Source organism: Aplidium turbinatum, chromosome 2 (assembly GCF_918807975.1).
Source record: "Aplidium turbinatum chromosome 2, kaAplTurb1.1, whole genome shotgun sequence".
Classification (NCBI taxonomy): Eukaryota; Metazoa; Chordata; class Ascidiacea; order Aplousobranchia; family Polyclinidae; genus Aplidium; species Aplidium turbinatum.
In genome coordinates this window covers 36,366,419-36,393,095 of record NC_137473.1, presented here as the reverse complement: position 1 = coordinate 36,393,095, position 26,677 = coordinate 36,366,419, and the positions used below count along the sequence as shown (strand labels likewise).

The following is a 26,677-nucleotide window of genomic DNA, read 5'->3' as shown; positions in this document are numbered from 1 at the left end:
AACTTGCTGCTGATTCGACTTACAGTACATGTGGTATCACGAAATCGAGTCTTTACGAATCAATCAGCTTTTACTGGAGGAGCAAAGTATTTACAAACCTGAGTTCAGATTAAGAATGTTTATTTTTATTTGATGAGAGTTTGCTGGCGGTGATTGTCTGCTTAGATTCGGGATTTTTAACAGTCAATCTTTGGAATTTATAGCAATTTAAACTCGTATTTATGCAAACTTCACTACGAAGAAATGAACATTGCCTAAGCATAATAATCTGCATTACAGCTGTTTTACAGTAGGAGGCCTACTAAGTCAAGTTTTGTTTGTAAGTTTTCACCAGTAGGCTTACTACATATTTCAATAACATACTTTCCACTTACAACAATGAGGAAATACAGACGCGATTTGGGAAGACTGGAATTATCGCCATCCGAGATTCGCTTCACACAAGACACAGTGGCAATGACCTTTCAAGATGGCAATAAGTTGAATGAATTATGTGAAGACATTGTAAAAGGAACAGTACAACTAAAAAGTATTCCTGTTATCCGAGTGTTGGAAAATAATGGAATATACTACAGGTTTGTTTTATAAACGCAGCCTAAATACGCGTTTATCTCTGTCAAGGTAAACGGGAGCAAAAACATAACCGTAAGCAGAGGTTATTCAAACGTTGGCCTACAGTAGGCCTATAGGCTAATGGCTATCAACTTCAAAGATCTGTTCGTCTATTGTGAATGGGTCGGTTTCTAGATTATTCTACAAACAGATATCTTGAGGTTTGAAAATATAGGACCTAGACCTATTCAAAATTCATCAAATCATTAAAATGTGTGGCGGTTTATTCTATTTCATTTACTTCACGTTGGATGATCATAAATATTCTTTGGACTCCGTTGGTTACGCATTCAACTCAAAATCACGCGTCGCTGGTTCGGCTCCCGGTTTTTTATGAAACATCGACAGAGGCGGGACTGTTTTGGCCTTTCGTGCATTTTTGCTGTTGTTTCACAAAATATGACAAGTTTTTCCTTTATTATTTTACGTTTCACCACTCACCTGCCATTAAGGTGCATCATCTCCCCCTCATTTTGGAAATTCAAATTGTGCAATTAAAAATGGTGACCAAGTGGTCCTCCTACCACCACCACTTCCGCACACGCTGGGTAGTCGGAGGCAATGATATGCAACTTTGTTGTTTATCGTCTTGCTTACCGGCAGCTCACTATAATATCAAATGTTTGTTTCTGTACACGTAGGCCTACGCATGCATCTCAGATTCAACATAACATTAAATAAGTAGGCTTACTGTGTTGCATTTTGTGCGAAAAGTGTTTATTGACAAACTGGCGCCTTCCATTGATCCAACTATTTTAGGCCTATAACTCTATTCTTAGACTACAGCTGTTTTGGTTTTATGTAAGTTAAATAAAGTTTTTACTCTCTGTTACAACGTCATTTGACAGAGTTTTACTATTGATTTTGGCTGAAAGTGCTGTCAGAATACGCACTATTAAGGTATTTTTCAAAAACTCTTTAAGGGATACCGTAATAATATCGCTTTGGGAGAGTGACTGATAGTAACTTAATGGGACTGAATAGCATTATTCAAAACAAATACAATATACAAATAACATAACAACATGATAAACTTAAACGTTTTCGGTAAGAACTCTGTGCCTTCTTCAGGAAATACCTAATATATCTAAACAAAAAAACAAACAAACAAATAACTGTAAATAATGGTAGTGATAAGTAACTGATATAAATAACTGTAACATTCACTGAGCTAAATACAACTGAAGAAGGTCTTTAAAGGAGGACTTTTAAGATAGCTCATTAAGGGATGTCCTCCAGACCCCTTCTGAGTGTGTCGACTTCGGCATGTGCAGCAACATATTCACATGCCCCTCTCCCACCGAAGACTTTTCAGTTGGTGAAAATAAGCTAATGTAATATGCTCAACTTATGAAAAAGATCACTCAATTAGTTGTTATAGCGGTTTCCAGTTATTTTCGCCTATTATTTTGATATGGTAAAATTTCAATTTTGTTATTTCACCCTGCTTTCTGTAGTTTTTCTTGCACCAATTTCCGATTAGTCGCAATTTTGACGCAATAAAACTTTGTCTACTTACACACTTCGCTAGATAGGCATAAACCTCACCAAAAAATGAATTTATATAGCCTGTACACTTCGCATAGACGATTGTCAAAATATTTAAGTTACGACGTTCGAAAATAGGATACAGAAGTTGAGGTAGGGTGAATTCTGTGAATTCATATTTGTTTGATTGAATCTGACCTGGATGGTCACCGTTTTTCAATCTGAAATTCCAAAATGAAGAAGAAATGATACACCTACTGCCCATTTGATTTCAGTGTGGACAACCGTCGCTTGTACGTTTTGCGAGTGTTGGAAAAACTGAATTTTCTGACTGAAATTACAGTCAGGTTGATCTCAGAACATGATCGACTTGTAACAACTAACAATGATGGATGTCACGTGACTTTGAGATCACAAAAGGATGTAAATGGAAAATGGATAACCGATGCAACTTACCTTCACTGCTCTTGCCTTCGACAACGAAATAGAGCAAGGAAGCCAGGTTCGATTCTTTCTCTAGCCAACAGCTTGTAGGCTTAAATCCGATTCTTTAACAAATAGTGGACTCATGTGTATATTTTGGTTTAGATGTTTTAGCTGCAAAAGTTTTAGATGCAGTGAAGCTATGACAGTGCAGTCGTAGCGGGTTGGACTCTAAATCGAAAAGCCTCTTGTTATATTTCTGTCCGACGAGCTATAGACTACTCGTTTGACCATGCTGAGGCAATTTATTTTAACTGGTCACCCACTGAGTGCGCTAAACTTATACTTTATGAAATTGTCAAAGAGATCTTACATTTTCAAAACGGAGGTTGGAAGTGAATGGAAAATATTTGAGTAACTTTTCATCTCGCTTTATTGCAGTTGTTTGGCAGATATCATAAACAGCAAAATCCGTCATTTTCTCATTGATCTCATTTTTTTTTGTTGTAATAAATTTCTTCCAATCAAAGTAATCCTTTTCCTTATTTCTTCGTATTCTTTTCTGAATAGTATGGTGGGATGAACAGCGCCGATGTCATAAAGACCAACGGAACAACAGGGTCGTCCTAGAAACAATCCAAGTAAGTAGCTTGAATTTTACGGAGTTATTTTTTGTACAATTGTTAAATGGCTACAAAAGAATTTTCTGTAGTTACGATACAGTATAAGCAGACCATGCAACCAAATGTGTTGATTTGAAGTTTGTTAGCATCTCAAATAGTTTAGCACTGTGGGGTTTAAATTTTACCCAGCAGTTTATTTAATTATCTGGTTACATATTCCTTTTGAAAAAACCTTTGAAACGATAAAAAGTTGGGCTTTGCGTTAATGTTTTGCCTTACGGTGATGACTTGTTGCTTTTCGGATAGAACTATTCAATGTTGAAATTTCTCTATTTAGAGACCATATCGTCCAGCTGTCAAGGTCACTCCGGAAAGGAATGTTTTTAAAAGCTACAATTATTCTACCTATCGACGGCCTGTCATTGAAAATCGCTCTACTTCAAATCATCCTCAACTGAAGAATGATGAATTTCCATGGGGAATTTTTGCTGTAGTGGCCATGGGCTTGTTTGGTCTTTGGTTACTTAGTAGGGGGCAATGATACGATATAAAATTTTGAAGTTTGATGTGATCATAAAACGACTTATTGTATTGTTGCTGTGGGTAAAATAAACGTCCAGGTCAAATTTTTTTTTAAATAAGCTCACATTTCCTATACCAACTTTTCACGTCATATCAACTAAAGCTATGTGGGCTAATAAAGCTATATTCGTTTTTTTTTTTTTTTGTAACATTTTATTTTTATTTTCCCTGTATATCTTAAATTTTTTCTGAAGGTGTTGCAACCTTTTCAACTCAATAACTTACTTCGGTCACAATCACGTTTTAACGTTCGTGTTTTGTCGCTGCTACCTTTTTCTCGACCTTTGCTATGTTGACGTGTATTGTTTTTTGATATGATGGTCAGAAATAAAAACAACTGAACTGAACTACTTGTCTTGAAAATTTCCAAAAGAGGAAGCTGAGGCAAATGCTGGGTACTCGTTGAGAGAATCGTCTCACCAACGACGCAATTACAAAGATCGGATAGGGTCTCCCTCAACCAAGCAAAGATTGATGTAGAATCGAGGAAAAAACTTGTCCGTGATAGGTCAATCTTGAAGAAGAGAACGAGGGAAGGCACGGAATTTTTCGTAAAAAAACAGGATACAAAAGGCTCAGAAAAAATAAAACACTAGAAAAAAAAGCCTGTCACAATCAATGTGCGAAGCCTCACGACAGGCTACATTATGTGTCTTGACCCAGCGTACTGTTTTAATTGTATAATTCTTACGAAATGTTATTATCGGTTACTGTCCTATAGTGACCTTTGATTGCGAAATCCTTATTAGCCTATGTATTGTATTTCTAGAAGATTCTGCATAAGTGCAAGACTAGAAGGTTCCCCAACTAGATCGAACAATTTGTTACGACGTCACAAAGATGCTTATGGGTATAGTAAAACTTGACCAGAACAATGAGTTATTATGACGTAGCATTACGTATCTTCTGGAAGTTACTGGTCAAAACAAACCTGTTATAAATAGTGGCGTAATTTGCGTAAGCTTAATTGATAGAGAGATAAAAATTATTTCGGTGTTGAGATGATTATTGATTGAGAGTTGAATTAAAGTTGAAGTTATTGAATTCGAGGGGATGAGAGTTGGTGCTGTTAGAAGTTGTGATCGAGATTAGAGTTGCATGAGAAGCTGACTGTGAGTGAAGTACTGGTGTTGAAACCTATTTCTATTTACAGTGACTTTGAATATAATTTGTTGAAAGTACTGAGCCATTCGTTAAAGTCCTATAAAAATTTTCATTTATCAGCTCACAAGTAGCCTAGAACTATTCGATGATTTATTTGACTGTTTTACGTTGATATCCCAATAAACTACAGTTCGGCATTAATCTTTCCCAAGTCTCTTTCCTGATAAGAGATAGAAAGAATCGTGACAAAGACCACGTTCCCCACCCTCCATACAATGTAGCTTTTGCCCACGTCTTTTCCGCTAAAGGATAAGGCCTCCAAAGCCAAATCCGATTTAAAAACAAAACCAAAACTCGCACACGAACTGCAGCCGACGATGACAATTTAAGCGAGTCAGCGTTATCCACGTTGATAAACAGACACCATCAAAACTAAGCAACATTGAAACCGCCTTGGGACCAGCATTAACCAACATTGAACCACGGCTGGACTTGCTTTGTAGCAAAAAGCGGTCGCATCCATCACACTCCGTCCGCCCCGTTAGCTCAGTGGTTACGCGCCCGGCTCATGATTGATCACGCGGCGCTGGTTCGACTCTCGGGGTGTGCGCTTGAGCAACGCATGTTAAGGACTGCTCTCCATTCAGCGGCACCTAATGGATGGAATAATTCCCCGGCAACAACACTTCAACAATCGGAAAATCTTCACTTTGCCAATCTCAATAACCGGCCCTGCGTCAACTTTGTCTGTCCGAGGATAAAGATTCAAAACCAACCAAACCAACACTCACATCCATTTAAATAAATGTGTTTGGTTTATTGTTTTGTTTCCAGTAGGCTACGTGTAAACTGTCCTGTTTTAAACAAAGCATGTGAGACTTGAACGTCGAAGAAAAAGGTCTATCTGCCTACCATATGAAAACAAACAAAATAGGGAAAAATATGACTCAACAAAAACGATGATGATAGTCAGACAATTATTAAGATGGTAGACTTTTGTGATTCATTTTTTATTTTTTTATTATTCTTTTCTTTCATTGTGCAAACAATGGAAAAATAAAGTTTCCTGCATGCAGACAATACCAAGACACTCACAAACTCCACTATCTCACTGACCCTCAAGCCCAAGGGGTCCGTGAACTCCAGGTTGAAAACCTGTAAGAATTAAAACAATGGTAAGAAAAATGATTAAACTATCTACTAAAATTGAAAACTATAAGTATGCCATACCAAAGCCTAAGAAGACAAGCTGCTGCAAGTAGCGCGCAGTAGCCTACTTGCAGTCTCGCAGCTTTTCTCAGCTTCTCCCATTACGATCGCCGCAAAACAATGGCGCTTATTAAGTCACAATGAACGACAAAGGTCGTTTACAACCACAGTTTAAGAAAGTAGGTCAATATCTTGCAGAATTAAACAAAAAGTTGTTTTTCTTTGACGGAAAATGATTTCGTCTTTTTTCAATTCGAAATTGCAGCAATTTGATTTCGCTATGCGCTTGAAAGAATTAAGAAATGCTAATGCATGCGAATCGTAGCCTACAATGCAGAAAGAGTCAGATAAACACTAGAACCTGACCATAGAATCGACAAGAATAAAAGTAAAAGCGTGGGTTTTGAACAGGTAAACCATTACACAGTCATTAAGGAAGAAATAAAAACATGAGCTGTAAAAAGTGTTTATTTACACTTACAGAAAGATAAACTGACTACTTTTACTTAGGGATATTTCAAATAAGACGTAGTGTAGCCTATTTCAAAAATTTATTTTGTGTCATAATCACAGAATTTGTAAAGGTTTTTAATAATCTTTGACCTACTTTTTGCTGTCGTGGAGTGAAAGCAAATCACCACAACGAGTATTCAAAATATTCTTTTACTACCAATCATTAACGAAACTGATGAAAAACGTTTTCGTAGTCTAATCTATAGAAAATATCTGTCAAATATCGAATCTGCAAGCGAGCAACCCCGGAGACACCCATTCGTAGGCTACAAGCCGCACAACTCTTGATGAAAACCGCTGAAGACCAATCCATCAGTGCGGCTACCTGGGCAGACCAACGGAGCTTAGAGAGGAAAAGGAATTCTTCAGGACTCCAAAGCTTCATCTCAAATACCGGTCCACACCAAACCGGAATGCTTTTAGAAGGAGAAAGTGAAGAAGAGATAGGCCTACGTTCGTAGGCCTATGACATGCAATGGTTCACGTGCAATTTTTTCCTCCCTCCCTTTCATGAGTAAATTGTCTGCGTACGCCATTGATCGTGTTGTACACAGCAAGATATGCATTCAGTTAGATATGCATTCATTATTCAACTTCTGATGAACATCACTACAACCAACAAGCAAGTTTAAAACCGAGCAGTGACTACAAAGCCAGCTGTCGTAGAGAGACAGTAAATAAGACGTCCTTGTTAACAATACCTAACAGTACAATGTACTAAGTACTTGTAAGTACTTAGTACATTGTACAAGTACTTAGTACTTAGTACAAGTTCTTAGTACATAGTACTGTTAGGTTTGGTGGCCGTGCTTAAATTTACTTTCATTGACGTAACGTATCCTTTAAATTTACATCGCATGCACGCTTTAAACTTCTTTGGTTTTGCCGCCGTTTCCTTTTGTTGGTTTTATCCCCGTAAACTGTTGGTAACTTTATCATTCCTGTTGTTTTCCGACAAAGAAAAATAAAGTGAATTGAATTGAAATAGTAAGCTAAGCTTTGATGTACAATGGTTTCAACAGCGGCAAAATGAATTTTAGTGTAATTATATGCCGTAGGCTACAGTAGTTTGTCTGTGATGGCATACTACCACTTGACATGGAACAACTATAGGCTTCTCTTATTCATTATGATCAGGCTACAACCTGTTGAAAGTACAATTAATCTTCTACAAGTTTTCCAGCAGACCCTTTGCAATCATTTATGTTTTTGGGAAGATACGTTTTTCTCAATCGCTTGTGTATAATCAGCTAAAATATACATGGGGTTTGACAGCGAAGGATTACAAAAAAAGAGTGTGAGTGTTTTGATACTTTTGTAACTCTTCGTCACGGTTAGATGACAATAAGAATAAACCATAGCAAGAGTAGCTTTCCGGTAAGGTTGGTAGGCTGTGTTGACGAAAGGTTGACAGAAATGAGGATACGAGTTAAAGTTCGTGTTTTTGCAAGAAATAAAAGATAGCCGACCTATGCTATTGCTATAGCACGACGAAACAAAATAGTTTGTTCTTAGAGAACCGACTCTAGAAGCTATGAGGTCAGATTGGGCAGGGTATGCCAAAGAAAAGAAGCTTGTCATTTTATACAAATTTTTTTCGATTTCATATTCCCTCGATTTTTTCTGTACTTCTATGATTCTAGAAAGAAATAGTCTCTTAAAAAATTGCATTCTTTAAACGTTGCATTGAAATACCACAAGGACAAATTTGTTTCAAAGACGACAAATAACAATCAAAAGTTTGCTGATCACTTAGTTAGCCACAGTAGCCTAATATCACTAAGATCAGCACGTGTTGCCGATACAGAAGAAAATAATTGGTAGTGATCTGATAAGGTTTCATAGCTTACAAGAACTGCACTTTGCTTGCAAGATGATCTATATATCTTCAGGAGGTTAAAATTTAAGCAATTTTAATTATTAGCTACACTGTGTTTTGCATCACGCGCTGCACAATTCACAGCTTTGTGACACAAAGAGTGGCAGCAGGCAAAGGTAGCCTACTTTTGGAAGGTTGTGAGTTGTGACATCGCTTCACATCATTCGGTTAACACCGCAGTTGTCAAAAATGAAACAAAGTTGCAGAAAAAAAACAATCGTTGGAAAAACGCAAAACCTCTTACCGCAATACGATCCCTCATTGCTGCTTTTAAAACTTATCGGCAGCAAAGCACCAGATGGTCGGAATCGTTAATTGTGCAAGTATAATTATTATCGAATGTATTTATTAAGAGCTAACCTTTGAAAAGCTAACCTTACTTCAAGAGTGATTATATAATCTTACTTCGACAACGTTAAACCCAGCAAAATACAAATTTGTTTCTCAAGTGTAAATAAAACGATCTGTTTCAGCCCGATGCTGCAGCTGTGGGCTATGGCAACTGCGGTTTTTCGTAAGCTTTCGGAACACAGGTTCCTAGTCATGTGTAATGACTCGTGGTGCTTGAGTCTGAATATCGTCGTCTAGTTATGATCATGCGGCTAAAGGCAAAACTCAATCAATTTTATAAAATAGGTAGCCTACAAGTTGTTTTACTTGAAGCACAGCCTGATAAATTTCGACCGTATGCTTGGCCTATGTTTGCGGGCCTGGTTTACGCTTGAATGAAGCGAAAGTAATTTGTTGGCCAAACTGCGTGTTTGTCTTGTTTGCTAGATAATTTCTAGAGAAGTTTTGAACTTTTTTTTCTGTTATAATGAGCAATTTTTGTTTACATAGGCTACCGATGTTCACCGAAGTGCAGACATAAGTTTAATGTTTGAGGTGATTTTTATTGGAATTAATTGGTCAATATCTAGGAGTAACTAATTTAGATACTGTAAGTATAATACAGTGGTACGCATGCTGGTTTTTGTGTGGTCCACTTGAAAGCAAATGTAAATTTCTTTTTGTTTGTGATATATTGCGAATAAGTTTGCGATGAGACTTTTTTCCTTACAAATTTGCATTGACAGTTAATTATCAGCAGGAGCAGATCCTCCAAGTAGCCTTAGGGAGGAGGGGAAGATTTCAGTTAAACTGTGAAGATCTGCATTAACCAGATACCAGACCTTGCAAAGACACTATGACTAAAGTTATTTTTCTGTGTTTTAGAGAGGTAGGGCGATCCCTGATCCGTGAATCCGCCACTGAGCAGCAGTTGAGTGAATTTACTTCATAAGCAAAATGAAATTGAGAGTTGTCAATTCTAAAGTCATTAGTTACTAAGTAATTCAATTTCCATTTTTGTTAACTTTGCTTACCTATACTGTTTACGAGTGGCAACTACTTCATGGCACAAAAAGGTAAACACATAACCTATGTGGTGTGGAGTCTGTGAACTGCATTAAATCTGTATTTGGAATACCGCACAAGAATCAATGTGTCTTGTTTTTTTAGAGATAGGTTATCTTATTATGTTGTCATCCGGCCCAGCATATCTCATTGGTACCGGCAGAACCGTTGAACGGATTGGGCCCGGTATCGTTGAGATCCTTGGATCCTAAATCAAGACACTTCTAAGAAAAAACGCTCTATATTCAAAGAACACATGGTAGCTTTTTTAAACTCCCTGGGCCCTCGGAAAAGTTACGTGTTCCTAAAATCATCTCGGACCGGGTACAAAAAACTGGACCCCCTGACAATGCTACTGGGTAGCGGTTCAAAATATCTTCTCAACGCCCTTGAGTACAACGCCGTATTAAGCGTCATCTATATGTAGTTTAGTGGGCTGATAACATAGAAATTGATTGTTTGGCAGTATGAATGCAGTGTGAATGAAAAGCTTTTTGATAAAGGGGTTTCTTCAAGGCATACTTTTTTTACCTAGAAAGTTTTTAGCGAATGTTATTATTGACTATAGGCTAGCTTTCTTCATCCAATTTGCTGGTTGTTCCTACATTTTGGCTTCAGATAAAAGATGATTTGTTTTAAATTAGGTCTTCAATTGCTTTAATATATTCATTTGCTTGATTACAATAATGGAAAAAAGCCAACGTAACAAAAAAAGACTTGAGTTGATGCCATCCGAGATTCGTTTCACACAAGACTCAGTGGCAATGACCTTTCAAGATGGCAACAAGTTGAATGCAACATGTGAAGATATTGTGAAAGGAACAATACGATTGTACCAGTTTCCATCTATCCATGTGTTAAAAATGGGGGATTATTATTACAGGTAGGTTTATGAGTGAAAAAAATATCCACTATACATCATTGTTGGACGTTCTGAAAAAATTCCTTAAGTTATTTACAAGCACTAGGGCAATCATTTTTGATAACAAAACTTAAACCTAAATGTGAACAGAAAACATATTAATGTCAGCACCAGAACGTTTGAAATATTTTCTGCCATAAGGAAAATTGCGACCAGTTTGGCGGTTTACCTGTAGCCTATATCTGTTTTTCATCTTATCACTTTATAGAAGTGTTTCCAAACGTTTTCGGTACTTGGCCAAATTCGCGATTTTATCAGCTTCGGCTGAAGACTGGTTTTCTTGTTGAAAATGCAACTCATATAACAATAGTCCACTAGTCATTTAGGGCGGCTACATGTAATTTTATTTCTTTGCGTTGGGACAGGTTTCAATGCGAAAAACATTTTTTTCTTTTGCTGCATAATAGTTGTAATATTTTGGGCCTACTTGGTAAGACAAACAACCTGTGTAAAATTTTGGAAGAGGTTTTGATGAATATTTGGCTTTCAGATCAAATAAAACTTTGCAATTAGTATTTCAAATTTGCAAATAGCCTATGACTGGAAATTGTTCTTTTAGGCCAGGGATATCCAACCTGCGGCCCACGGGGAATAAGCTTTACCAGGAAATTAAAACTTTTCATAGCACAAACATTGAAAGCTGGCGAAATTGTACATTTTTGTAGTCTATCTGAAAGAGCTCAAGACAGGTCTGTAAACTAAGAAAAGTATGCTAAGTTATGTGAAGATTTGCTTGAAGAATTTACAGTCAGATTGTCTGACTTCAAAAATATTGAAATTGAATTAAAATTATTCAGTGACCCATTCTCATTTCAGTGTGATAAAGCGCCACCTGAATTCCAACTTGAACTGATTGAACTGCGAAGTCGAGAAAGTTTGAAAACTTTCCACAGAGAACACACTCTTCCTTTATTTTATAAAGAATTACATTCATGTAATGAATTTATTAAATTAGTTAATTTGTCCAGAAAACTACTGTTTATGTGGGCAGCACATATTGTTGCGAGCAGTTATTTTTATCCATGAAAAACATCAAAACTGCAGAAAGAAACAGGCTGACCGACAAACACTTAGCAAACATCCTAAGAATCAAGACAACGTCCTTTAATGCAAATGTTGATAACCTCTTAGCTGGAAAACAATTTCAAAAATCTCATTGACTTTGTATTGCAGAAATAAATTTTTGTTTCTTTCTATGTGTGTGTTATTTGTTCCTATTTTCAAAGATGAAATTAATGGTTTTTAATTGTTTCTTTATGTACCTATTTTTCTTGAAATTTAATTGGTTCTGCGACCCATTGATTTATTTCAAGTGACAATGCGGCCCACTATAACAAAAGGTTGGACATCCCTGTTTCAGGCTATACTTTCCGTTTTTCAGAATTTGTTGTTCTGTGGCTGCGTAAATGCGTTGTCAATAAACACAAAAACATTTCGCATTGGCCCATTCAACTTTTGAAAGACGTAGCCTATGATCCAAGAGACGAACATTTCTGACAGGTTTTGGCATGTTTGAAAATATGAATTGTCCAAAATGCTTTGTTTATGAAATGTCCGAAAGAAAAAAGTTCTTACACCTACAAAACACTTTATCAAAAGTTGCAATCTCAGAATATGACTGAAAAAAAAAATACAGTAGTATAGGAGCACCAAAAATATAAAGCATCAAACAACTAGCCGGAATTACCGGTACGCGGCGCATCTATCGTTAAAGTGAATGTTTGAAAGGAATACAGTAGGCCTATATATGAATGTTTATGTTTAGTAATTTATTTGTTGATAACGTTTCTTGAACTAACCTATGCATTGAAAAGAGTGACACAAACCTATACTGTGTGGCGTGTGGGCTACTATAGTGTATTTAACAAACACTTACAGTAAATACGGTATATTTTTGCAATGGATTAACACAAGCATAATCAAAATAATAATTATAAAATAATGCCCGTGGTCTATGATAAAAGCATTAATTTCTGTCTCCCTTTTGCGCAAGTGGGCTTACAACAAAAGCGTTGTTTCAACAATAAGTTAGCCTGATTTCACAAAAGAATTTACAAATTATTGAAATGCGTTTTTCAGCGTTGACAATCGTCGCCTGTATATTTTTCGAGTGTTGGAAAAAGTTGGCTTTTTGACAAAGATTACGGTCGAATTAATCTCAGAGCATGATAGAGATATTACAACCAAAAACGATGGATGCCACGTGACTGTGAGACAACAGAAAGACAACAACGACCAATGGTTACGCGATAAACCTTACTTACATTGCCCTTGCAAACAACAAAGGAGAAAAGCTAAGAAACCAGGTGAAGTAGAACTAAATTTTTCAAAGCATTTGAACTTTGAAGTTAAACGAGCTAATGCCTAGTAAAATAGATTAGTTCACCAAACTTAGGACAAAATTTTGATGGTTTAACTTTTGGAGTGTACGCTTTAGCAACGCTCTTCACGCGCAGCTCTTCATTCAGTTACTCCTAGAGCCCGAGACCTAGACGGATGGAGTAATTCACAGACAGTTGGGGAGAGGAGAGTTAATCGGTTATTTTTCTAATTTAACCTTAGCTCTGACTTTAGGATACAATAGTACATTCTAACCCTCCGAATTTTCTTTTTTTGAAATTTCCTTCCAAAACCCTCGCCATACCCTGAAAACTACTTTTCGCGTTTAATTGCCTAATATCGTATAGACGTCACTTTTTGTTTATGGCATTTAAAGTTCAAATATTATTTGTTACTGTATTATAACACATGAAATATGTTGCAAGACTGTGGTAAACATTTTTTTGGTCTTGGTTTCATTGTCAAACACGGAAAAGTGGTCACTTCGATTTGTGTGCATGACTACACGCATGCGCAAAAACGCAACATTAATGCAAACAGCTTGTATGAAGCTGCCAAGCTGGTTGTATTTGAGCCGCTGTAAGTTGACTAAAACCTATTCCCAAAAACTACTTTTCTAAAACAAACTTCGCTTAAACTTTGAGACCCTTGGTCTATCCAGAGGTGACGAACCTGCGGCCGCGGGCCGCATGCAGCCCGTCAAAGAATTTTGTGCGGCCCGCAAAACAATTTTGACAATCGCTCATGCTTTAAAAACAAAATATATCTCAAAGCTGTTTTATGCCTTCACTGGTACACCTTTCCTTTGCTACAGGTCGTTTCAGGTCGAGGCTGACAGCAAAAAAATTCAATGCTCCAATGTTATCTTTTAATATTTTATGCTTCAATGCTGCATTAGATAGCTTCAGCTGTCAGGGGCGTTGACAGGGGGGTCTAGGTGGTACTTTTGGACCCGGGCCCGGAAGATTCAGGGGGCCCGGATTTAAAAGATTCCCCGCGACTTCAAACATTATCAAGATCTTAATATAATCAGATCCAAAGGAATTGCCATCAAAGTTTAAAACAGCCACTTCAGCCGTCAGATGGTAAAGTACCGGGCCCCCTTCCGGGTATAGTGATTTCCCTAACCATAATTTTTCTTTTCAAAAACACGACATATTTATCTTCACCCACTTTTTAATTCTGAATATATATATTTTTTGGTGGTAATCACTTGTAGCTACTTGCATCTACATTACATAGCCGTAGGAGAGGGGGGGGCAGTCGCTCCCCCGCTGAAAAAAAATGTTGCAAATTTGGGCAAAAAATGTCCAGTTATTTGGGCAAATCAATCTTACCACAATGTTTCGACGCCTCACCAGTTTAGAAACTCTACATAATTGTTTATGAGATACATTAATATTTTTCAATGAATGTAAATGTATTATCACCGACTTTGAAAACTGTTGCATGTGGTATTGCAATCTGGGCAGAATGATAAGTTTCGATTCGACAACTGCAAAATAGAACTGTAAAAAAGCACAGTTGGGAAACAGCGGTAAGCTTATTACTGATATTCACTAACATGTAGGCTGCATTTCTTCATGGGTAAAATTAAAAAGCCTACTGGGTACTGGTAACTTTATGAGGTTTTTTGTTTTTTCTCAATATCCTACTAATGTAGTTGATTATAAAAATCATTTGGGCAAAAATGTCTAGTAATTTGGACAAATCAATTCTTACCATAAGTTTTCAACATTCTACCAGTTTAATAACTTTATAGTGTTGCATTTTGTATAAAAAAAACATTTTGCTTTGAATGTATAACAGAGTACAGTATCGACAATTTTGAAAACTTTTATATTTGGTATTAAAATTTGGGCAGAATGTTAAGTTTCGATTCAGTATTTGCAGAAAACAATGCTTCCACAAGCTGAGATAAGCTTATTACAGATGTTCATTAGAATATCACACTAGCCTACATTCCTTCATTGGTAGAATTTTGAAACCTTGCTGGGTTCTGGTGAGCTTATGAAGTTTTTGTTTTTTCTCTATATTCCACTAATGTAGTTGTTTGTAAAAATATTTGGGCAAAAATATCCAATTATTGGATAAGTCAATTTTACCATGAGTTATGCTGTGCTCGCAAAACTTGACTGAAATACTACATACAAAGATAGCTTATCACTTTTAGATATGGTCAAACAAAATAAACATTTGTTATAAACTTTAATAATCAACAGTTGTGAGGCCACATGTACCCCACTTTTGTGAGCATTGATCCCGGCCACTAACTATAGTTATGCACAAAGTGAAAAAGTATATTAAATGAAAACAACTTGTGAATTTTCCTGGATTTAATTTCATGTTTTTGTGAGCTATGTTGTTTTCTATATGTATTGAATGTTTTAGTATAAACTGCTGTTTGTCTTTGCCAGTCCCAAGGTTGATATGCTCAGCTATTTACTATCTATGACACAGTATTAGAGCAACAACAATCAAATATAAAGACACATGTTATGTTGTTTTGTCATCCAATTCAATTTCATGCAGTTAATATATCAGGCAATGTAAACAGTGCGATTTTTGTGTCATGTTTTGGTAATGTGGTCTTTATTTTGTGGCAACGATTGAGTTTGAAGTTATTATCCGGGAGACTGGGAGTCATTTTTCTTCAGTGCTTGTGATTTGAGTAGGCCTAGCTGCTTCATTGTGAAGTAAGATTATCTTTGTAATGATCTTCTGAAAAAGCGTTGACTATGATTTCATTGTAATATAATATCAATATTTTTGGTATCAAAAGTAGTTTTGTTCAAAGGTGGAAGTTTGATGCACATAGCATGGTAAACTGTCAAATTCTTTTCTTGCTGTAGGATTTGAAGCAGCATGGATTAAGTATGTAATGTTACTGGTTTGATAAGTAAACGGATTGTCATTTTAGTTTTTTTCAATGCAAATTTACTAATATATTGAGTCTTTGAACTACCTTTGAATTGAAAAGATTGAGCTACTTTTGGTCAGGCCTTTTATTGAAGTTGGGCTGGAGATTTTCATATAATCTGGTGACATGAATATTCAGCAATTATTGTTATCCAGTTATTGGTGAAGTCTCAGTTCGAATTTTTTTGAATCCAGTTAGGCTTAATATAAATACTGTATATCATATATTTTTGTGATACACAAGAATGTTTTAATTTGATGGTTTATTTAATTGGGACACAGACAGGTCTATGAACGTAAATTATAGTAAGTTCAGCCTTGTTTTGCTGTTGCACGTCTTTTTTTGCTTGTGTTTCGTACATGGCCAAGTTGATGACTCTCAGAGATTGTGAGTAATTTTGTATTTTTAAACATATATACGCAAAGACAAAATTTGGGCAAATTATGTTCGCCCCCCCTCCAAAATGTTTTACTCTCCTACAGCTACTCTACTTTACAAAGAATTAATTCCTAGCCGAAAACGTGATTGAGAGCAAGGATTTTGCAGTTTACGAAGAAATCCCTAATGCGTAATTGCACAGTTGGGGAAATCCGTGCATAGCCTACGGTACAAAAATTTTTTGAGAATATATAAATGATATTCCTCTTAATTTTCTACTTTGAACGGCATGTGTCATCCTCATTTTAACAGCACATCAATAAAAGTTTGTACACAACCTTTATATATTCATAACATTGTCGATGAAGGGGGCCCGAAAATAAATTGGTACCGGGCCCGAGAAATCCTGTCAACGGCCCTGTCAGCTGTAGTCAACTTGAGCAAAAAGGATAGAGCCAAAAATAGCAGAAATCATACTCATATGAAAGCAAACGCTTAAGCTGAAAAATTAAACTTAGAAAATTAAAATGTCTTCAGTGCAAATACTGTTGCTCTATCCTTTTTGCTCAAGTTGATTTGTTTTTATTTTTACTGCTGTATGTTTTGATTCTGCGTAAGATGATTTCAACTGTGTGGGTTTTATTAATTTCATTTGCCGTTTGTTACTTTTCATGATTAATATCTTGAGTCGCTTCTAAAACATTTCATAGTCGGTTAAGATTTAGAAGTTGTGTGGCCCGATAACTCATGTGTAATTGACAAAATGGCCCGTGACCGCAAAAAGGTTCGTCACCCCTGGACTCTATACTCTACAGTCCACAAAAATTTTGATTAGTTTAAAAAAAAGCACCAAGTCTCATCATCGGCCTACCAGGTTTCATAACGTAAGCAACAGACGGTGGAGGGCGTAGGCCGTAGACTATGTACTCTTTGTTCAATAAATAGAATGCAGTGAATCAAAAACTAAACGATGCCATCACTTTTTCAAGTCTAAACAGTGACAATGACAAGATAAAATTTGTCGTTACATGGCCACCTGGAGATGGGGCCTGATTTGGCACATTTTGCAGATTTTGATTACAGCTACTGCTACAGTAGTGCTTGACTGATATTTTTTGAGATGTTTTTACTTTTTGCGGTTTCCTAATGACATAAAACTTTCTTGTTACCTTGGGGAAACAGTAGCAAATGAGAAAAACTAAGTTGAAAAACGCAAAATCAGACTGTTATTGAAAATTAACAGTCTGACCAAAATCTTCGAAATCAAATTTTCTTTGTTTTTCAACATGTGAAGATGTTAAAACCTATCGTGTCATCTGGGGAAAAGAATAAAGAAAGCGTAAAAATCGAATTTTTAGAAAAATTTATTTAAACGTTCGTTCAAAGTTAGAAAAACCTGAAAATTTCTGCAAAATATGACAAATCAGGCCGTATCTTTAGGTGGCCATGGTCGTTACAATAGTAAAGCTCTAAAATTAAAAACCTGCATGTCAAGATCAGATCAAGATTAGCAAACTATTGTTATTATTAACATGCTTGAATAAAACGTTTTAACAATTGACATTCACTGATGGCAAGACAATTGAAATCCTTTAAAATTGAAATCTGTTTTTAGATGCACCTTTTAGTTTATTGAATCTTGAAAATTATAATAAGATAATACTGTATAGTAGCCTATAGTATTCAAAACTGCAGCAGTCTTTGTCCATGAAATGTAAAAGTCCCAACTAATCTTTCAATTGATATGCTTTGAAATAGAATGGTGGGACCAAACTCGAAAGTGTCACAAAAATCAAAGCAGCGGCTTTCATCTCAGAACATTTTTTGAAGCAAGTGATGACAGTGACAATGAAATTTGCTTTCCAAAGAAAAATCATCCCAATTATCCTCTAGTGCAACCCCAAGTAAGTTTGGTTTGCTTTTCGCTTTTCGTGTTGTTTGGGAACAAAAACGACTTGTAACAGAGTTTAAAATCTTGGTATGTCCAATGGTAATTTGCTCCACAACCAAAGAGAAAAGCGGTGAATTTTTTGCTTTTTAGCTGCTTCTTCTTAAACCTTCTTCGCCGCTCCATGGTTCCAGGGGCTTTGCCTTTTACCGCTTTTGGGTAGTGGCGGCGACTCGGTCTAGATGTTTGGGCAGGTGTCGAGCATCCATTGAATTAGTTCATCATCCAGTTCAAGCAGACCACGCATACCATTTGGCGAACGGTAGATAGCGAAGTTGGGTCGGGTTTCAAATAGCGACTGTCAGAACAGCGACTGTCAATAGAGCGACTACACGACAGCGATTCATTTAAAACAGCGACTGTCAATAGAGCGACTACACGACAGCGATTCATTTAAAACAGCGACTGTCAATAGAGCGACTACACGACAGCGATTCATCAAAAACAGCGACTGCCACAACAGCGACCTCACTTCTTTTATTAAATCCAAGGCTTACGCGCACACGCACTCTTTCACCCCCTCCACACATACCTTCCATCCCCCACACCTCTCTACACACGTATGCACGCACAAATAGGCAAACACTGCGTAGTGAAAGATTGAAACCAAAAGGGACTTTAAAACAACATTTTATTTGGACTATCCATAGAAGTCACATGATTTAAAAAGAAATAGGCTAGTCAAGCCAAACAACAGAAAGTCGTCAAGCCTTGCAATAAAATTCAGGGTCTAGAAAAAGATTGAAACCAAAAGGGACTTTAAAACAACCAAAAGTCTTGCAATAAAAATCAAGCCACGTTTATTTCTAAATTGTGAGCAAGGGCTCGAAGGAACTGCCGCAGATCATACTGGCCTCGATTTTGCTGTACAACAGTGATTCGTGTGTTCATTGTCACGTATCTTTTCATTCGCTGAGTCAGGTCTCTGCCTTGTAGTAGCTGGGTTCGGTTTGGTTCGGTTTAAAGTGTTAAGTCGCTATCATAACAGTCGCTGTTTTAATGCAGTCGCCATTATGACAGTCGCTGTTTTGACAGTCGCTCACTTCATTACGTCGCTATTATGAAGTCGCCATTATGACAGTCGCTGTTTTGACAGTCGCTATCCGGCCTGGATGCCAGCGAAGTTATAGATGGTGTGGTTTGCGGTTTGTTCCTCCTTGCACACTCACAGATCGCGAAGGGAATCCACCCCTATTGGTGCATTTTGGAGCGGAATAGTCCGACGCCAGTGCGCAGGTGGTTGAGCAGCACCCAGGCCTTCCTTGGCACATGCATTCTGATTGGGTAGGGGTTGGTGTCGGAGATGAACTTTGGAGTCTTAAAAGTTCTGTTTCACTTCGAGCATTGGTGGTCCGCCCAGGTAGCCGCACTGATGGATTGGTCTTAAAAGGTGTTCATCAGGAGTTATGCTCAGTGGCTCCGAGAGGGGGGGGAAGTCGGGCCAGTTTCCCCCCTAGAAAAACATTGTAAAGGAAAAACGAGTAGTTTTTTGTTTTTGCACTTTTGAGGGGGGCCCATTTTTAGTACTAAAGTAAAAATGTACCAACTAAATAATCATGAAATTCTTAAATGAAGTGCGTAGTTCCAAGTATTTCTCAATCATTTTAAAGGTCACTCTCGATGCTTTTTATTAAGAACAAATCATTTTCGTGTTAAGGTAGGCGATGTTGAACAGCTTCAAAACATAAAATCTAAAGCTGAAATGATTTCTGTATCACTGAACGGTTTCGATTGTATTGATAGTTTCAACTTGAAAACTGGTGCTGTTTTAGCTAAGCGGGAACTATTTTTGCTTGACAACTGAACCTTAACTTCAAAATCTGCATTGGCCAGGCAAAGGATGTTGTATCCAACCTAAGTTATCTGGGAAAGTTAAAGGTATCAGTCCAAACACGATTAAAGAAAGTAAATCCTGTATATTTTTGTTTATGGATCATCATCATCATTAGTCATCATCTCCGCCTGCAGCAGTTTGCGCATCAATAGAAGTTATTTGCTTCCAAGAGTGGCGATTTTGAGCCAGCTCGCCCAGTGTCGCCAAATTGAGTCCGGTCCATGATTGGATGTTGTCTTGCCATCGTTTTGGTTGTCTGCCACGTTTTCTTTTTCCTTCTACTTTTCCTTCTGTGCAAACTTGCTGATTCCGAATTGTGATCTTTTAGTGTGGCCGAACAGTTTTAAAACTTTTGATTTTATTATTGCTGCAGTTGGATGTAATTTTGTCATAGTTAAAATATCTTCTGTTTTCGTGTGGTCAAGTAGCCTTTTGTTGGTCATGCTTCTCATGATGTGATTTTGAAAGTTAGTGAGTTTTTTTCTTTATTTGAGTTTTTTGTTTATGGCTGTTGTTGCTTAGGCTAAATCTAGTTGGAATTCATAATGTTGCCTACAGACAGCGTTGTTCAAATGTCTTGTCATTTTTGGAGTAATTGATTATCTGTAAGCTAGTGGCATCTTTAAAGTTATAGCCCAGTCAGAGGAAAAATTCTGAAAAATCTAAAGAAAGCTGTCCTATCATCTTGCAAAGAAAATTGACTTCGAGAGGGTAATCAAGGCGTGGTGCAGTCAAACCCAATGCTTTACATTACCCTTTTAAAATTGAAGCTCTAAAGACGTTTCTTAAATGCATCAAGTTGGAACCAACAAGAGCTTGATCGGAAGCTGAGTCAATGCTGAAGTAGCCTACAACTAGCAGTTTTAAATTTGTGACTGCTTTGCATCATGTGGATTACGGTCCTAAACAAGATTCACTGGTGAATTTAATGAAATTAAAGGAATATGTAATCTAAGAAGAAAAAGCTGAGAAGAGTAGGCTACTACTCGCAAGCTAAAGTTGCAGTGGCAATTATAAATTTAAAAGAAAATGATTTTCTTTTTTGAGGACAGAACGCTTTTATAACCCCACTTAACTAGCTGAATCATTCGAAGGAAATGTATTCTACCGTAGGCTACATTGCAAAGGATTCGATAGTTGTTGGAATTGGCAAATGTATCAACAAACTCAAACTTATCGTCGATGAGTTTGAAGTTCCATGAAAATTTCATCGTATGTCTGCTGTGCAGTTGCGGGCATGTGGACAAATTTAAACCATTTGTAGGCTACAACAATGACATTTTTCAAGACATTTTGGATGAGTTGGTACTTTTGACAGAAAGCCACACAACAAATTTCAGCTGCAAACCAAAACGAACCACCCCATAATCTCTACACAAGGAATCATTGATTGCAACTTTCGAAAGGTTTTTCCAAAAATTAATGGTTTTGTTATGATTTTTTTTGTGTTCCGGTAGCTACCTCCAACGGTTGCGCTTTGAGAACGTGGTTTTAGCAATTACTGAAATTTGTCTATTACTAAAAATTTGTCTATTACTTGTCAATTACTAAAAATTTGCCTATGACTCAAAACCGATTGAAAAGCGTAACTATACATGTTGTGCATCAATTCAGACGTCGCAAAATTTTATCATTTGATGCTGTGAGCCGTAATTTTGCATTGCAAAAAGTCCAGAAAGGGTTGAATTAAATCAGGGATGTCCAAAGTCCGGCCTGTGGGCCAACTCCGGCCCACGAGACGTTTTTGTATGGTCCGCGCCTGTTGTTGTACAATGTGTTATTTTTGGCCTGCAGACACACAAAAATCATATAAATTCAACTTGCAGTTTTCCGAAAAATTATTGTGGCTGTTGGCCCGCGAACACTTATTATCAAATCTGGCTCGGCTGGGAAAAAGTTTGGACACTCCTGAATTAAATGCTTGGTTGAACTATTTTCGTTGCCTGTAGGCCTATTGTGTGTTTACAAAGCTTTCTAGACAAAATAGTTTGCCTCAATGGCATTTTTGCTGCAAATGGAATCCAGTGATTATTGATGATTTTTACATTGAACGAAGTTCTTTTCATGCTGAGGAAAGTAGGCTAATTTCAGCTTAACATGAACATGCAACGCAAAATACAAATTAGTTGTATATTTGCTAAAAAATATTATGGGCCCATTTTTCGTATTGTTTCCCGACCAGTGCTGACTTCTCTCGGAGGCCCTGGTTATGCTGCACATACAAATGGGTGTCCCGATTTCAGTCGCCTGGGTTGCTTGCTCACAAACTCTTGGAGACTTGAGTGGAGCAAGTGGTTGAGGTTCGTAGCGTGGTAAGAAAGAGACAGGATGGCTTTTTCACGACGAAGCTCAGCTGGTCGGATCCCTGCAAGGACAGGGAAATTGTCCGATGGTGTAAGTCGCAGGCATCTTGTCACGATACGCAAATCAGTGTCGTTTGTGGCATTGTCAATTTGGTGGCAGAGGGCACTGCGACTCCAGACAGGTGCATAGTATTCTACTGGAGCGTGAACTAGCGCAATGATGGCAATGCGCAGGGTGGTAACTCCGGTTCCCCAGCCTGAGCCAACCAAACGCCTTAGCAAAGCAGTGCATGTTGAGATTTTTTTGCGTAGTGACTTCAAGTGTTGACGGTAAGTAAGCGACCTGTGCAGGACTACCCCTAGATATTTAGGGTTTGGGCAGAAAGACAGGGTTTTTCCATCGGTGCTGATCTTGAGCTCACTCTTCGTTTCCCGGTTGTTTAAGTGGAAGGCTGTGGCCACTGTTTTGGTTTTGCTGAGCTTCAATCTCCATCTCTGGAGGTATGCCGAAAGTGTGCTTTTTAGCTTAAATTAGATTAAACGTGGATAAATTAATGACCCTATCAATGAAAAATGCACGTTTGAACATTAAGAAGAGTTTTTTTCTTATAAAAATTTGATTCTTTTTTTGCACTCAAATTTTACTTTTTCTTGTTAGCCTATCTGATGCTCTACGGCCGTGTGACAGCTACGGCCGTGTGACACAAGATGAAGAATGATATTAGTATTTGTTTGCATCTGAAATGATTTTGTCAATTAAGTTGCCAGGTTTTTTTATTCCATGAAATTTTGTTTATAAAGTATAGCATTTTACTGTTTAGTTTAGAAGAAACTTTTATTTTAGTTTGGTAACTAATTGTTACTGAGACTAATTGTTACTGAGATTTGAACTTATATCTATAGCCTTTTTAGGAATTACCTGCTGTTGCTACTTTTCTTTGGAATAAACGTCCCAATATTGTTCCTGATGCACCTTCTACAGAAAGACAGAACAAACAAACGACTGTTCCTATTGATTCGGAAAACAGACGATCACCATTATTCGCCCAATCATCAGACCGTGGATACGCCAAAATGAACCATAAAATCCCTGGTTTTGGAGGTGTAAAAACAAGAAGAAGAAGAAGAGTTAAGACTTCTGTTTACAGCCCTTTCAACAATACAAATAGTGATGACATCTGTCATGTGACAAATCAAAGTTTTTCTGACAGTTCTTTCACAAGCAAGAATGATGACGTGTCTCCAAATCAAAGGCTTGGTGTCGGATATTCTCCAACCAATGCCACTAATTATTTTAGATGGCTAATTTTTATTCTTGTGTGCTTTATTGCAGCATTTTTACTTCAAAATTTAGCTCAAGAATCTAAAAAAATGGCCGCAAATAAAAGATGGACCTTTTGACTAATACGAGTTAATTTTGACACTATGTTCAAAATATTATTGGTCTAAATAAAAGTTCTACAAATGTGCTGTATAAAACACAAAAACATACGAATGACACAAATATTGTTGGCCATGCCGTAGTGTACTTTCAGATAATGATTACACTGGTGAACACAAAATTTGGTGTCTGTAATGTTAGATCTAAGCTTATTTTAGGGTACACTCGGGCGCTGATGACAAAAATGTAATCCTTTTTTTATCAGCTCTAGTTTTTGAGATATGGTACGTCCTGTGTGACATTAGATCAACCAAACTACGGCCCGCGAACTGATTTCATCCGGCCCGCCACGTGCTGCGGAAATAACAGCTGCACTACAACTAATAAGGAAAAAAAGTTACCAAGCTTTTTGTAAAGGACTGGCGTTGCTGTTTATCATTATGCCACCACAAATGGGGACAGCCTAGGCCAAAGTTGGAAAGGTGTAATGTTTCTTCAAGAGCACGATGCCCTGCAGTGCATCACAGAAGGGGATAACTTTTCCAGCAACCTTTCAATTTTCATCACAACTTTTCTATTCCACCGCTGACTTTGTTATTTATTGTGCTCAATTCAAGTCAATGGAGATTCTAAATAGTTGTATATCTTTTCGCAATTTGCATCCGGCCCGCAGCTGTTAATCTCGCAGCAATCTGGCCCTCAGAGAAAAAAGTTTTGTGACCCCTGCATTAGATTATGCTTACTTTTATATGCCTTATCGAGACTAGATTTTTTTAAACTTTTTAAAGGTGTGTTATATGCAAAGTATCAGATTAGTTGTGCTAAAAGTGTTTTAGACAATGTACAGTAAACTACTCAAGAACACCACAAATGCAAGGAAAGTTTAAAAATATCACTTTGTAGTGTACCGTACTTTTTAAGGCCTACAACATCAAAATTTGTTTTTTTGCCAGACTTCTTCAAGGTCATAGAATCAGGGCAGTTTCTTCACTGCTTTTACAAAAACCAGTCATCATTGTGACATTGCACTTTTCTTGCTGGTAGCCTACCTTTCTTCTATTACGCTGAAATCCTGGAAAAACTTTTATTTTGTTTTTCAATCAATTAATCCATCAAGATTCTTCTGGAAATTTATTAAAGTACGTGTGTTTTGTAATGTTTTTTTTGTGGTTCTTACATTCAATCGTCCCTACATTACTTTAACACTTGGTACTCCAGTTACTTTGGGAATGAGAAGACGACTGATCTTTTCAACTAATCCATCTACTTGTTTGAACTAAAGCAGGTTTGGTGGCCGTGTCTAACTGTACTTATGGGCAGTAGCGTTGACAAGGTGCCAAAGAGTACTTATGGGCCAGGGAAACGAGGGTTTTAGGGTGGGTATCCTTTTCAAAAGGTCCCGGAATAAAAAAAAAAACGCCGCTTCTTCATGGGATAGAATGAGTTTTTTTCTTAGGAGCTTCTTGATTTGGGGCCCGAGGATCCCATTGACATCGGGCAAACACTTTCCTCTCAACGTCCTTATTCATTTATATTTATACCCTAGACTTAGGTGGTCACAGCGGTAAACCATAATTCTTCGTGGGAAAATTGTAACATAAAGTTCCCGGATCCGTTTGTCTGTACGTAATGACCGAAAAATAAACACACCTTCGAAACGTCTATTCAAAGTGTATTCCAGTAAAATTAGCCCGTGGCTATCGAAATGACTGGTGCAATGCCTACACCTCTAAAACTGTCACTACGATACAGATTACTTGGATAAAAGACGGAGAATTTGTCCAGCTAGCAAGCACCAAATAAACCAGTTAAATGTGCGACCGACTTCCAACAAACAACTTCGAGAATGAATCAGAAAAATTTGTGATAACTCAAAGACACGAGAGCAGTTCGTGACGCAATATTTCATGTCCAAACAGGTCTCAAACTAAACCGGTCTGACACGAGTCTTACGGACGATGGTGCAATTTTGGCTCATGTTTTAGGAATTTCCATGACGTAATATTCAGTAGACCCGAACGGTTTCTACATGACGTTTGACCAGGCGAACAACCGTCTGTAACATAGCGGCCCCTAGTTATGACAGTCTGACATGGCATAACTAAAAAAGAATTGACGACAATTGTGAGCCAATGAATAAAAACACATGATACACAAATTGTTTGAATCACTCACGTTTAAGTTAATACGCAAATACAAAGGGCATGCAAAGAATGAACAGCAATAAGAATAAACACGACGATACATGAAATTGGTACCATAGGTAGTAGGTACACGCAAAAATTGACGCTATATACCATGGTTGCGATAATAACCGACTGTTCTGGGCTCAGACAAGTGTCGGCCACCGCAGACAAAACCAGGCTCAAACCCTAACACTTAGGTGTTCTTTACGGGGGCGAGGCACGAAATATCCCTCAACACATAGTCTACTTTCACTTTCCCCGTACTCTCATCATAGTTGCAAACGGCAACTTTAGCTCTACGAACCACAGGCTTCCCTTTCCTAATTTGTGGAACTACCTCATGCACCCTCCCAAGTTGATACTTCCCACGTTTACCAATGTCCTGGAGAGAACCTACCACTACAAGTTGACCAGGCTCCAAATTCTCGGCCATTTTTAGCCATTTTTTCCGGCCCTGAAGACCTGGCAAGTAAAAATCGATCCATTTACTCCAAAACTGATGAGAAAGTGACAAATTGAACCGATAATCCCTTCTTAGTTGGTCACGATCATGTGGTTGCCCAACAGCACAGTATGGGTCTAAGTATGGGGTCAAGAGTGAGGCAGGGGTGATGACAGTAAAATCCCTAGGGTCGTC

The 26,677-nt window shown here is 37.5% G+C and overlaps 1 protein-coding gene across 1 annotated transcript; it reads left to right on the top strand.

Moving 5' to 3' along the window:
- The first annotated feature begins 287 nt into the window (after positions 1-287).
- Positions 288-24,923, top strand: LOC145788544 (uncharacterized). The gene is made up of 8 exons (XM_082600305.1): positions 288-575; positions 2,376-2,602; positions 3,094-3,164; positions 3,484-3,684; positions 10,473-10,711; positions 12,830-13,056; positions 18,147-18,292; positions 23,386-24,923. Exons 1-8 carry the CDS (start codon positions 379-381, stop codon positions 23,872-23,874), a joined length of 1,797 nt encoding a protein of 598 aa, XP_082456431.1. The 5' UTR covers positions 288-378; the 3' UTR covers positions 23,875-24,923.
- The last annotated feature ends 1,754 nt before the right edge of the window (positions 24,924-26,677 follow it).